The sequence below is a fragment of the Danio rerio genome, chromosome 12, assembly GCF_049306965.1.
Source record: "Danio rerio strain Tuebingen ecotype United States chromosome 12, GRCz12tu, whole genome shotgun sequence".
In the NCBI taxonomy this organism is placed as follows: domain Eukaryota; kingdom Metazoa; phylum Chordata; class Actinopteri; order Cypriniformes; family Danionidae; genus Danio; species Danio rerio.
Window position 1 is genome coordinate 11,747,868 of NC_133187.1, and position 14,059 is coordinate 11,761,926.

Sequence of the window (14,059 nt, forward strand, 5' to 3'; positions counted from 1 at the left end):
GCTGTTGCAGTGGATTCAAATGAAACTCTGTATGGAGGAGATCCCAAGTTCATCGCAGAGATCAACAAGCTGTGTGAGACTCTGATCGGGCAGGTTCTGGATCATTTAAAGAGTCTGGGTCGAGACGAGGTCAGATACATCATTTATTTTTCATTACTCAACGTTAGACAGCAAAATAGTAAAACTTGTTAGGTTTTACATCCAATTAGTTTCAAAGATTTGGAAATATAACAAGCACTGAACATCTTACAACAAATGTAATAAAAAGGAACAAACAAAAAAGATTTTTTGAAAATTATGATTTGAAATAAACTTAAGAACATAAATATTGGTTTTGTAAATTCACAGGTGTAACATAAACTTAAAGTATGTATTTTTTAAATGTTTGATTTTTATATTTGACAAATTGTAGCATATTAGTTTAATATTATTAAATATAGTTATTACTCGTTAACGCAAATTTCTAATCAGCCAATCACATGACAGCAACTTAATGCATTTAGGCATGTAGACATGTTCAAGCCAATCTGCTGGAGTTCAAACTGAGCATCAGAATGGGGAAGAAAGGTGATTTAAGTGACTTTGAAGGTGGCAAGGTTGTTAGTGCCAGACGGGCTGCTCTGAGTATTTCAGAAACTGCTGATCTGCTGGAATTATTATGCACAACCATCTCTAGGGTTTACAGAGAATAGTCTGAAAAAAAGAAAATGCCCAGTGAGCGGCAGTTCTGTGGGTGCAAATGCCTTGTTGATGCCAAACCTCAGAGGAGAATGGCCAGACTGGTTCGAGCTGATAGAAAGACAGTAACTCAAATAACCACTTGTTGCAACTGAGGAATGCAGAAGAGCATCTCTGAACGCACAACATGTCAAACCTTGAGGCGGATGGGCTACAGCAGCAGATCTCGGGGTGCCACTCCTGTCAGCTAAGAACAAGAAACAGGCTACAATTCACACTGGCTCAAAAAAACTGGACAGTAGAAGATTGGAAAAACATCACCTGGTCTGATGAGTCTTGATTTCTGCTGCTTCATTCGGATGGTAGGGTCAGAATTGGGCATCAACAACATGAAAGCATGTATCCATCCTGCCTTGTATCAACGGTCCAGGCTGCTGGTGGTGGTGTACTAGTGTGGGGGATATTTTCTTGGCACACTTAGACACTTGGCACAGTACCAATTGAGCATGTTGTCAACGCCAAAGCCTACCTGAGTATTGTTGCTGACCATGTCCATCCCTTAATGACCACAGTGTACCCATCTTCTGATGGCTATTTCAAGCAAGATAACATGTCATAAAGCACGAATAATGGTTTCTTGAACATGACAACGAGTTCACTGTACTCAAATAAAAATCCAATAGAGCACCTTTGGGATGTGGTGGAACAGAAAATTTGCATCATGGAAGGGTAGCTGACAAATCAGCATGATGTTATCACGTAACTCTGGACCAAAATCTCTTGAGTAACATTTCCAGTACCTTTATGCCACAAAGAATTAAGACTGAAGGCAAAAGGGAGTTCAACCCTGTAGGGTAAGCCTAATAAAATGGCCAGTAAGTGTTTTTATACATTATGTACTAAAAGCGATCAAAGTGTAACATTGATATAAGACACACAAATAATAATTTATAATTTAATATAATTTATTGGTATATTATTCATAAAATATTAAGGTTTCATTTCTGTTCATTTTTCATTATTGTTTTTTTTTTTTTTTAAATGATTAAAATATATTTTTATACATACTGAGTTTTATTTGTTGTTGTTCATTTTATTATCAGCATATTAGTTTTCAGCAGAAATCCATCATGATTTTCTACAAAATACAGTAGCACCATCATCGCCAGTATCACCAGTGCTTAGTCTGCTTGTACTGGTATGTTTTAATAGACACTAAAATTCCCAATGTGTTAAATTTAAATTTTAAAGATTTATTTGGAAGAAAAAAAGGTGAAATCTAATGGTGTAAATAATTTAAGTAGTTATCCATTATAATATTTATCTAAGCTTTATTTAGTAATTCAGAGCAAAATGTATATATTTAACAAGCCACAATGTTGTTAATTACTCTTAATTTGACTTTTTGGTGCATTTGTATGTATCTTTCACCAGTTAAATCCATTTCATTGTGCACTGTGATTTTACATTTACATTTACATTTAGTCATTTAGCAGACGCTTTTATCCAAAGCGACTTACAAATGAGGACAAGGAAGCAATTAACACAACTATAAGAGCAACAATGAATAAGTGCTATAGGCAAGTTTCAGGTCTGTAAAGTCTAAGAAGGATAGTATTAGTTTTTTTTTTTTGGGGTACAGTTAGTGTGATATCCAGAGAGGCAATTGCAGATTAGGAAGTGAAGACTAAATAGTTGAGTTTTTAGTCGTTTCTTGAAGACAGCGAGTGACTCTGCCGTTCTGATGCAGTTAGGGAGTTCATTCCACCAACTGGGCAGATTGAGCGTGAGCGAAAGTGATTTCTTCCCTCTTTGGGATGGAACCACGAGGTGACGTTCATTCACAGAACGCAAGTTTCTGTAGGGCACATAGATCTGCAGAAGTGAGAGCAGATAAGGAGCAAGGCCAGAAGTCGCTTTGTAGGCAAACATCGGAGCTTTGAATTTGATTCGAGCAGCAACTGGCAGCCTGTGCAAACGGACTAGCAGCGGAGTGACATGTGCTCGTTTAGGTTCATTGAAAACCACTCGTGCTGCTGCGTTCTAGAGTTAGCTGGAAGCCCGGCTAGTAGAGAGTTGCAGTAATCCAGTGATTGACCACAACTGCTCAGTCATCATATTACTGGATTTTTCTTTTTGTAAGATGCAGGTGCCACATTTAAAGTGCCCAAATACTGTTTGGGGCCATTTTATGTCAGAATAATCAAACATAACGGTCATATTATGATGATTGTTCATCATTTTGTGTAGCTGTATGTGTAATGGCTCATTGCTTTGTGTGCTTTAGGAAGTGCGCAGGCAGGGCAGTCTGGCTTTCTCTTTGTTTGGCTGTCTATTGGCTCATGGGGATCTGCGGAACAACAAACTCAACCAGCTGGCTGTCAACCTGTGGAACCTCAGCCACAAACACGGCATCTGTGACACGCGTACATCCGTAAGTCCAGCACACACATAATGCAAACCAATTCTCATCCTGGCCATCCTAAATATTACTGGAAATAATTAGCGTGTCCTAATTGTTTAACGTTTCTCGTAAAACTTTTAAGTATCAAGTAGGTCCTATATTTGATTTTGACTTTAATTCATAGCTATTAGTAAAGTATGTTCTATATACTGTAGTATGAATGGAATTCGCACGTACTATTTACCCATTTGTCATTATCACATGACCATGAGGAACAGGGTTGAGCATTAATGGGTAGTATTACACTGCACATATTACACAATTACAAATATAATTGTTTGTTAGAATTTTTGTTTAACTTGTAACACAGATTTCTTCATGTAAACAACATACCCACAATAAACCATCAAGATCCTGGCTTGACAGCCATAATTATTACAGAAATTAAAACACAGGCATGTTAATGCCATTTGAATGTCAAAAACAATCAATGCCAATAAAGAAAAAAATTATTTCCAAGTTGGATTCTAAGTGGACTACAAAAAAATGCCAAAATACAGGCATTGCAGATATGGAAATGGAAAATTATAATAATAACAAGCTATTAAATGCAAACAATTGCACTTATTGTAAAGTTGTATTGCTGAGTTGAGAACAATAATTATAAAGTAGAAACAATTGTGCTCAGTCCCCCTTTACATTCATCCAGTTGCTAAGACAGTCCAGTCCAGACATCCCAAGTCTCCCAGAAGTTGCGGGAGTATCCCGCAAATGCACAGAGACTCCCGGATGTCTGCAAATATATGATAATCTCCTGGAAGTTGCGCGTCTCCCGCCCAGTCCTTAAATACGTTCACACCCCTTTCTACCGCATCCCTCCTAGCTCATCAGGTACATCACGTGCAACTCACCCCCACCACTCTTCAGGTACGTCTCGCGCGCACACGCCCCTACTCAGATACATCGCTCACTTAACCCCTGACACAGACACACACACACACACACACGCACACACGGACAGACACACACACAACACGCCGGAGCGACTCCCTTCAGATTCAACTTGCATGATCGCTCTAAATAGCCTGGTGATGCAACATTAATTGTTTTATACTGAAACTTGCCTTCCAAAAGTGCTTCCTTGGTCTTATCTATATTTCTTTGCATGTTGAACACGTCCACAACAGGAAGTTAAAAAAAACCTGCAACTGCGTTAATTGCGGTAATTTTTTTAACGTGTAAATATTTCTAATTAATCGCATGCGTTAACGCACTAATTTTTGACAGCACTAATATACACACACACACACACACACACACACACACACACACACAAACACATACATACATACATATCATAATTATACTTCTGTCACTTCTGTGTATATATTGTATGTGTATATGTGTTTGACGTGTATGATGTGTTGTGTATATTATGTGTATGACTTAACTGTGGACAGCAAAATAAGAATTTTATTGTACAGGGAAACTTGTTTCCTTACTGTGCACATGACAATAAACAAATTGAATTGTATTAAATTATTAAGCTGTACTTACTTTGAATTACATCAGCTTTGCATGACAGTACAAAAAAATAAATAAACTGCGCTTATGCAAGGTGTTTTTAAAGCAGGTTCTCTCTTCTGGCTGTCATTATCAGTCTCACACAATAGTTTTTTTTCTTCTTTTTTTTGAAAGTATTGAAAGTCTTTTGTTATTTATGCTAATTATAATACTTATAAGAACATTAATATAATACTTCATCTCCAATATGGTTCAAAATTAAAAATGTGCAGGAAAAAGGTACTCAATATTAGGTATTTTGCTTCACAAAATTAGTACAGTACATACCTGGGGATAGTATTTAGCTTTGGCATTTAGTGTCAGATCTATGTTAAACTCTCTTTCTGTGTTCTAATGCAGGTCCGGACTCTGGAACACATCAAACATCAGGCGCAGCAGACTGACATGAGCCATTTCTCTGACATGACAGCGCGTCTGTCACTGCAGTCCCGAGCCTGATGCTACCAGAGATGCTCACATTCCACTGACAGGCTGGCAGAAAAACTCAGATGTCAACTAACTCAGCTACATGACATTCACATCAAGTATTATTAAATGGTTACTAAAACTAACCCATAGTTTAGCGTTCATCTAAACTACTAACTTCTGTGACAAAATAAAAGACTTTATCTATTAAAAACTCTCATTATTTCCTTATGATCTTTGCACTTGTTTTACGGAAGTCCTAAGTGGCCATGCGTTAAATTTTTTTCTTCTCTCTTTTCTTGAGATTACAACGTTTTATTTATCTCATGATCTTGATATAACAATCGTTTTCTCGTGATCTCAACATAAAAAAGTTGTAACGTCGTGATTACGAGAAAATTAAGTCATGATCTCGACATAACAAAAGATGTTATAAGAAAAGTTATGTTGTGATCACAACATTACAAAAAGATCTGTTTATTCTGACTTTCGTACGTTAAGTACCAAGCAAACGCATAGACCAGGGACTGACTCAACTATGCCTTTCAGTGATTTACAAGTTCCATATCAGCATCCGACACTTGAGAATGAGGCTTTCGGCTCTCCACCTTTATCGTCGAAGATATAGCGACCCTATGGTCAGTTTATTGACAGAGAGATTTGCTATTTAAACAATGTGGCGCAAAACATGAAAATTAGAGTTGCACTGGTCTGAAAATTGTGACAAATCGAATCAAACACGTTGCACCTTATTGCGCCGGGCCCTTAGTTTTCTGTAGATACATACGGTGTAATAAAACTGACGTAATATGAAGAATTGCTATTTTCTAGGCCAATATTTTTAGGAACTATACTTATTCTGGCTTAGTATTCAATAAACTCTTCTACTGTACCATGATATTACGCAGCGCATGAGAACGTGGTGTTTTCAGAAGGTGCTGTGACATAAGAGACAGTCATGATCAAATCTGATTTAATTCATTATGCTAAGCTAAGCTAAAAGTGACCCCGCCAGACTAAGAAATCGTCTGAATGGATCCAAAAATGGCTCAAATCAATAGTCTAACTCTAGGATACTTGGATACTTTTTCAACAACAGTGAAAGAAATGCTAACATCTCTGCTTGTAATATTTCAATTAAATTGTGTCATTACCTTTGCAGGCCTACACTAAACAAATGGGCTTTAACATTTAAGTTAAAGACAAAAGGATACAAAGCAAGCAAAAATGAGTTAAATGAGACTCGTGAATTCAAAAGCAACTCCAAATGGTACATATTATAGAGAACACATTTTACAGTTCATTTATAAAATGTAGGTTCAAGTGTCTATTTAAAAACATTAAAAAATTACAAATCTATGCCAGAGTCTTTTTTTAAACCTAACTGCTAATAAATATACTTAAAATTTGAATGAAATGTTCCAATGGAATAAATCAACAGTTTTAGCCTGCACATCAGACTTACACAGCTAATAGCTTAGATTTAAGGTACCATTTATTCTAACCTTTACAGGAGTGCCTGTTTTGACATAGGCTGGATCTGGCACATCTGGGCCTATGTTGAAATCAGCATTTATGCAGGTGATTGTGCCTCCTTCTACTTTTTGTACACTGACTGTTGCTCCTAAAAGAGTGTTATTGCTGTTGAACAGGCACTGAAGTTTTCCACACACAGCGTTTCTGTAAAGAAAGGAAGTATAAATCAGGGTTCTTGCATCTTTTCCACTGCTAAAAAACTTAAAGCTTTTTTTTAAAGAAACTTCCAGGTGCGTTTTTGAACTTTTCCAGTATTTTACAATATTAAACATGTACATATATATGTCATCACATTATATCTGATGCTGTTTGTTACAGTATTTTATACTATATTCCAGTAGTACTATATTCCAAGAAAACATTTTGATGGTACGTTTGAACCAAGCCCAACATTGTCACTAACTATTTTACATAAAATTTACTCAGATCTTAAATGTGTCATCAATCAATCAATCAATCAGTCAATCAATCAATCTTTAAACAATTAATAATTCTTTACCTACTTAGAAAGTTTTCAGTTTCAAGCACTTTAACCAAAATCTATGCACTTGTGCAAACTTTGAAAACCACTACACTAAAATGTAAGCATTTGTAAGGATTTAAAGCATCCATACGAACCCTGATCAATTCACCTTAACATTTTGTAAGAGAAAAAACTGAATGCTTCACTAGCGAGAAAACAGTTAAACGGCGCAAAGATAAAGAATGAGCCTCCTCCTATCAGCCTCTTCACTTCCGCTTTACTTTACTTTTTCATATTTAGCTAAACATTGTAGATCCTCATAACATGCCAATAATAAAGAAAATGAACGATTTTAAATACTCACCTCGTCTTTCACCCATCTTCACCATGAACTACCTCAAACTCCAACATAAAGGAAAATAAAGAATAAATAAATAAAAATAATAATAAAATGGAAAATAAAAAGAGCACAAATTAAACCAAAAAATACAAAAGCACAATAAAAGAACTTTCCTGAGAAATAATTGAACTTTTTTTGACAAAAGAGAAACTGTTCAAAGATAATATCCGATCTCCTTCTGCAATAAAAGTCTCCTGTCAGAAATCCTCTGGGATCTTGAACAATCACAGAATTGCACCTAAATACTCTCCAAAAAGTCTCTGAATTACCCTCGCCTCTTAACCAACAACGTGAGAATGTTAAATCATAGCGGAGATGAGGGCTCTCCATCTTGACCCTTTGGGGGAGAGAAGAGAAAAAGGTAATCAAGCTTTATAAGTGACATAATGTACATGAAGTGGGCTCATAATCCTCCTTTATTTCCTCCCTTTTTATTACAGATCATTCATGACACAAAGGGGGGCCACGTTTCATGAAGGTTGCGTGACACACCCCCATCAAAAAGATGCCATGCCAGTTTTTGTGGTGACTTTGTACTGAAGTGAGATGAATGTGAGCACACTTTAGAACTTTATAATATTTTTTTTAAATACAGTTGGGTGAATTACTGTAGGCTAGGTATTTTTCTTCAATATTTATGTACTGTATAAATATGAATGGAAATATGGGTAAACTCTGACCTGTAGTAAGGCAGTCTGGCCTCTGGGAATCTTTAGGGTGAGAAAATTACAGATGGTTAAATTAGCATATATATTTTCTAAAGTTCTTTTAATGGAAATATTGGGAAAATCTCTCCTTTAGTAAGTCAGTTTAGTCCCTAGGAATGTGAGCACACTACCGAATGAGAAGCTTGCATCTAGGTGAAATACTGTAAATATTTTTCCTATATATATGTGTGATACATAAATGAAGTGGAAAATGTGAGAAAATAACATTTAAGTGCTTTAGCTGATGTGTATGCTTATGACATGAGATATCACCTATTACTGCTTTGTTTGTACCGTATAGTTAAAGGTATAGTGGACTTGTTACCTGTATTGAATCAGTCTGGCCTCTAACCATTTACTGGAATGTTCTAGAAAAGTTTTTCTCTTCTTTGCGCTACTGTGCGTTTTGGTTCTGTCGATGTAACTCGCAGATGATCCCTAAAACTGCGTGCGCGAATGTCCGGTAAATATCAAACCTAAACCTAAATTTACCGAGCTAATTAACCTAACGTTATACATGAAATAAAACAATCACAAATCTGTATCTTATAAAAAAAAACAAACAGGTCAAATGCACATAATGGATTCTCAAGAGGAAGCAGTCAAAGCCAGTTTCAGTTTATTTGCTGTTAAATATGAAGGGTAGAGTGTTTCACAGGCACACGCAAAGCTTGAAGGTAAACAAACAACGGCTTATCATAAGCATCTCATCGATGATTATTTACACAGTTGGCATTAAGAAGAACATATAAACGTGACCTGACTATCTTCTAGCAGCTAAATGTGTCTGGAAAAATATTCAAAGGCTTTTATTCTCACAAACCGCGCGGACGTAAATGCGTCTGACTGTTGTGATTGGCTTAAGCAGACGTTTCACGTCAGCACGTTCTAGACGTGCACGCGCTTATTACGGCAATCTTCCATCTGCATTCACACAGCGCAGCATTCCGGCAAATTAAGAAGTATTTTTCTAAATTTGCGGACTTCCCCTCCGCTACAGTCCCCAGGTTTCCTGAGCTGAACATGCGAGGAACTAGAGACGCATTTATTTTGAACTGTGTTCAAAACTGACTGGAACTAGCTGTGCATTTTCACCAATGGATTTCAACGAAAATAATGCACACCCTCCAGCCAATCAGAATCAGACCATGGAATTAAAAATAAACAAATCACACACTCAGCACAGATCAGCTTCAGCCTTGATGACATCATCGACGCTCAGAGTTCCATTTAGAATTCTTACAACTCGGTGCGTTTTGAGATGAAAAACCAGAGCTGCTGGAAAGAGTGGAAAATGTCGAGTTTACAGCTTCAGGAGAAGATTTCTGCAGCATCTTTTGGTTTTCAGGAAGAAGAGACCATCACATTCGCAGAAGGAATCAACAACAAGTAATTGCTCAAGCCACAAAACACAAAATAGTTATATGAGTTAAAGGCTTAAATCAGGGGCGGTTCAAGACCATTTTTAGTGTGTAATGTTAAATTCAGCTGATCTAAGACCACATATTAAACTATTCACATTTATTTTAACAAATGTTCATTTTAAAGGTTTAAACAAAACACCCACAAGATCTTAATTATAGTCGTGATCTCGCACATTTCTTTTCAAGCAGTATTATAATCTCTGACACAAAAACAATCAAAAATAAGTGCTAAGATAACTGTTGATGGTTCAGATATGAAAGCTGATTATGCTAATGGTTGATATAACTGTTTGAAGCAATTTGATGTTTGTTCTTTTATGGGAATACATGTTAAGCCAAAAGGTGGAGTAAAATACGAATTATGTTCTAAAATATGTGCCTTATACCAAAAGCTTAAAGCTGAGACTCTCATTTTCAGTTAACTTCTTAGTTTTGTAAAAAATTAACCATTTGAACAAAAATTACACATTAGCGAAGTCTTTATTAGATCATTTTCAGAGGATCACATGCTTATGATTGACCTTGGCTGGTCTCATATTAACAATCACTTGATTTATTACTCAGATAAATTCAAACACACAAATAAAGATTGCAAAATTAATTTCTTAAAAATTGCTAATTTATTTTGCAATAACTTCTTTAAATTTTACCAAATGATCCGATTCTGCACTATATGGGACCCGCTGTCAGTTCACCCCAGGTAAAAACCTAGAGTTAGGATTAGGGTGTGTCCTGTAAGGTAGTGGTGGGTGGGACACAGGGCACATCCTAAGTTCCAAAAAATATGCAAAATACTTTAAAAGTCTTTTTGCTTTACTATGAAATAAAGTAAAACGTGGCCGGTTGGCCTTTATGTCTAATTGGTTCCTAGCTCGGGTGAAACACTCTGGGTGGAACTGACCAGTTACGGGCCCATTGCTCAGTCTATTATAGTGTGGATTCAAAGATCTTGCATCAGTCAATCAACTATTTTATAACACCTTATTACAACCGATGGCTGCCCAATATACTTTACAACATTAAAACAAAATTACACATTAGCGAAGTCTTTATTAGATCATTTTCAGAGGATCACATGCTTATGATTGACCATGGCTGGTCTCATATTAACAATCACTCGATTTATTACTCAGATAAATTCAAACACACAAATAAAGATTGCAAAATTAATTTCTTAAAAATTGCAAATTTATTTAGCAATAACTTCTTTAAATTTTACCAAATGATCCGATTCTGCACTATATGGGACCCGCTGTCAGTTCACCCCAGGTAAAAACCTAGAGTTAGGATTAGGGTGTGTCCTGTAAGGTAGTGGTGGGTGGGACACAGGGCACATCCTAAGTTCCAAAAAATATGCAAAATACTTAAAAAGTCTTTTTGCTTTACTATGAAATAAAGTAAAACGTGGCCGGTTGGCCTTTATGTCTAATTGGTTCCTAGCTCGGGTGAAACACTCTGGGTGGAACTGACCAGTTACGGGCCCATTGCTCAGTCTATTATAGTGTGGATTCAGAGATCTTGCATCAGTCAATCTACTATTTTATAACACCTTATTACAACCGATGGCTGCCCAATATACTTTACAACATTAAAACAAAATTACACATTAGCGAAGTCTTTATTAGATCATTTTCAGAGGATCACATGCTTATGATTGACCATGGCTGGTCTCATATTAACAATCACTTGATTTATTACTCAGATAAATTCAAACACACAAATAAAGATTGCAAAATTAATTTCTTAAAAATTGCAAATTTATTTAGCAATAACTTCTTTAAATTTTACCAAATGATCCGATTTTGCACTATATGGGACCCGCTGTCAGTTCACCCCAGGTAAAAACCTAGAGTTAGGATTAGGGTGTGTCCTGTAAGGTAGTGGTGGGTGGGACACAGGGCACATCCTAAGTTCCAAAAAATATGCAAAATACTTTAAAAGTCTTTTTGCTTTACTATGAAATAAAGTAAAACGTGGCTGGTTGGCCTTTATGTCTAATTGGTTCCTAGCTCGGGTGAAACACTCTGGGTGGAACTGACCAGTTACGGGCCCATTGCTCAGTCTATTATAGTGTGGATTCAGAGATCTTGCATCAGTCAATCTACTATTTTATAACACCTTATTACAACCGATGGCTGCCCAATATACTTTACAACATTAAAACAAAATTACACATTAGCGAAGTCTTTATTAGATCATTTTCAGAGAATCACATGCTTATGATTGACCATGGCTGGTCTCATATTAACAATCACTTGATTTATTACTCAGATAAATTCAAACACACAAATAAAGATTGCAAAATTAATTTCTTAAAAATTGCTAATTTATTTAGCAATAACTTCTTTAAATTTTACCAAATGATCCGATTCTGCACTATATGGGACCCGCTGTCAGTTCACCCCAGGTAAAAACCTAGAGTTAGGATTAGGGTGTGTCCTGTAAGGTAGTGGTGGGTGGGACACAGGGCACATCCTAAGTTCCAAAAAATATGCAAAATACTTTAAAAGTCTTTTTGCTTTACTATGAAATAAAGTAAAACGTGGCCGGTTGGCCTTTATGTCTAATTGGTTCCTAGCTCGGGTGAAACACTCTGGGTGGAACTGACCAGTTACGGGCCCATTGCTCAGTCTATTATAGTGTGGATTCAAAGATCTTGCATCAGTCAATCAACTATTTTATAACACCTTATTACAACCGATGGCTGCCCAATATACTTTACAACATTAAAACAAAATTACACATTAGCGAAGTCTTTATTAGATCATTTTCAGAGGATCACATGCTTATGATTGACCATGGCTGGTCTCATATTAACAATCACTCGATTTATTACTCAGATAAATTCAAACACACAAATAAAGATTGCAAAATTAATTTCTTAAAAATTGCAAATTTATTTAGCAATAACTTCTTTAAATTTTACCAAATGATCCGATTTTGCACTATATGGGACCCGCTGTCAGTTCACCCCAGGTAAAAACCTAGAGTTAGGATTAGGGTGTGTCCTGTAAGGTAGTGGTGGGTGGGACACAGGGCACATCCTAAGTTCCAAAAAATATGCAAAATACTTTAAAAGTCTTTTTGCTTTACTATGAAATAAAGTAAAACGTGGCCTGTTGGCCTTTATGTCTAATTGGTTCCTAGCTCGGGTGAAACACTCTGGGTGGAACTGACCAGTTACGGGCCCATTGCTCAGTCTGTTATAGTGTGGATTCAGAGATCTTGCATCAGTCAATCAACTATTTTATAACACCTTATTACAACCGATGGCTGCCCAATATACTTTACAACATTAAAACAAAATTACACATTAGCGAAGTCTTTATTAGATCATTTTCAGAGGATCACATGCTTATGATTGACCATGGCTGGTCTCATATTAACAATCACTTGATTTATTACTCAGATAAATTCAAACACACAAATAAAGATTGCAAAATTAATTTCTTAAAAATTGCAAATTTATTTAGCAATAACTTCTTTAAATTTTACCAAATGATCCGATTCTGCACTATATGGGACCCGCTGTCAGTTCACCCCAGGTAAAAACCTAGAGTTAGGATTAGGGTGTGTCCTGTAAGGTAGTGGTGGGTGGGACACAGGGCACATCCTAAGTTCCAAAAAATATGCAAAATACTTTAAAAGTCTTTTTGCTTTACTATAAAATAAAGTAAAACGTGGCCGGTTGGCCTTTATGTCTAATTGGTTCCTAGCTCGGGTGAAACACTCTGGGTGGAACTGACCAGTTACGGGCCCATTGCTCAGTCTGTTATAGTGTGGATTCAGAGATCTTGCATCAGTCAATCAACTATTTTATAACACCTTATTACAACCGATGGCTGCCCAATATACTTTACAACATTAAAACAAAATTACACATTAGCGAAGTCTTTATTAGATCATTTTCAGAGGATCACATGCTTATGATTGACCTTGGCTGGTCTCATATTAACAATCACTTGATTTATTACTCAGATAAATTCAAACACACAAATAAAGATTGCAAAATTAATTTCTTAAAAATTGCAAATTTATTTTGCAATAACTTCTTTAAATTTTAACAAATGATCCGATTCTGCACTATATGGGACCCGCTGTCAGTTCACCCCAGGTAAAAACCTAGAGTTAGGATTAGGGTGTGTCCTGTAAGGTAGTGGTGGGTGGGACACAGGGCACATCCTAAGTTCCAAAAAATATGCAAAATACTTTAAAAGTCTTTTTGCTTTACTATGAAATAAAGTAAAACGTGGCCGGTTGGCCTTTATGTCTAATTGGTTCCTAGCTCGGGTGAAACACTCTGGGTGGAACTGACCAGTTACGGGCCCATTGCTCAGTCTATTATAGTGTGGATTCAAAGATCTTGCATCAGTCAATCAACTATTTTATAACACCTTATTACAACCGATGGCTGCCCAATGTACTTTACAACATTAAAACAAAATTACACATTAGCGA

General features: G+C 36.3%; 2 protein-coding genes across 8 annotated transcripts in view; one reads left to right on the forward strand and one right to left on the reverse strand.

The window, feature by feature from the left end:
- vps35l (VPS35 endosomal protein sorting factor like) overlaps positions 1–5,289 on the forward strand; it is a 30,965-nt gene extending 25,676 nt beyond the window's left edge. For 2 of the 3 annotated variants that reach the window (XM_073917723.1, XM_073917724.1), the window contains exons 28-30: positions 11–129; positions 2,966–3,112; positions 5,006–5,285. In XM_073917723.1, the coding sequence (XP_073773824.1) occupies positions 11–129; positions 2,966–3,112; positions 5,006–5,104 (365 nt within the window). In that variant the 3' untranslated portion in view covers positions 5,105–5,285. Of the gene's footprint in view, positions 1–10; positions 130–2,965; positions 3,113–5,005 lie in introns of all 3 variants that reach the window. The other variant, NM_001098181.1, reaches the window with a different exon arrangement.
- Positions 127–8,814, reverse strand: LOC141376768 (disintegrin and metalloproteinase domain-containing protein 9-like). Of its 5 annotated transcripts, none has more exons than XR_012387862.1 (5): positions 7,435–7,655; positions 6,577–6,751; positions 1,208–1,269; positions 1,000–1,126; positions 127–925 (listed from the first exon to the last, which is right to left on the reverse strand). XR_012387862.1 is itself a non-coding variant. In XM_073918268.1 (5 exons), exons 1-4 carry the CDS (start codon positions 7,245–7,247, stop codon positions 1,060–1,062), a joined length of 312 nt encoding a protein of 103 aa, XP_073774369.1. In that variant the 5' UTR covers positions 7,248–7,319; the 3' UTR covers positions 134–918; positions 1,000–1,059. The 5 variants fall into 5 exon arrangements, 1 of the variants encoding a protein (XP_073774369.1); XR_012387864.1 differs by lacking the exon at positions 7,435–7,655 and adding an exon at positions 7,226–7,314 and having other exon boundaries at positions 134–925; XM_073918268.1 differs by lacking the exon at positions 7,435–7,655 and adding an exon at positions 7,240–7,319 and having other exon boundaries at positions 134–918.
- Positions 8,815–14,059: the final 5,245 nt, after the last annotated feature.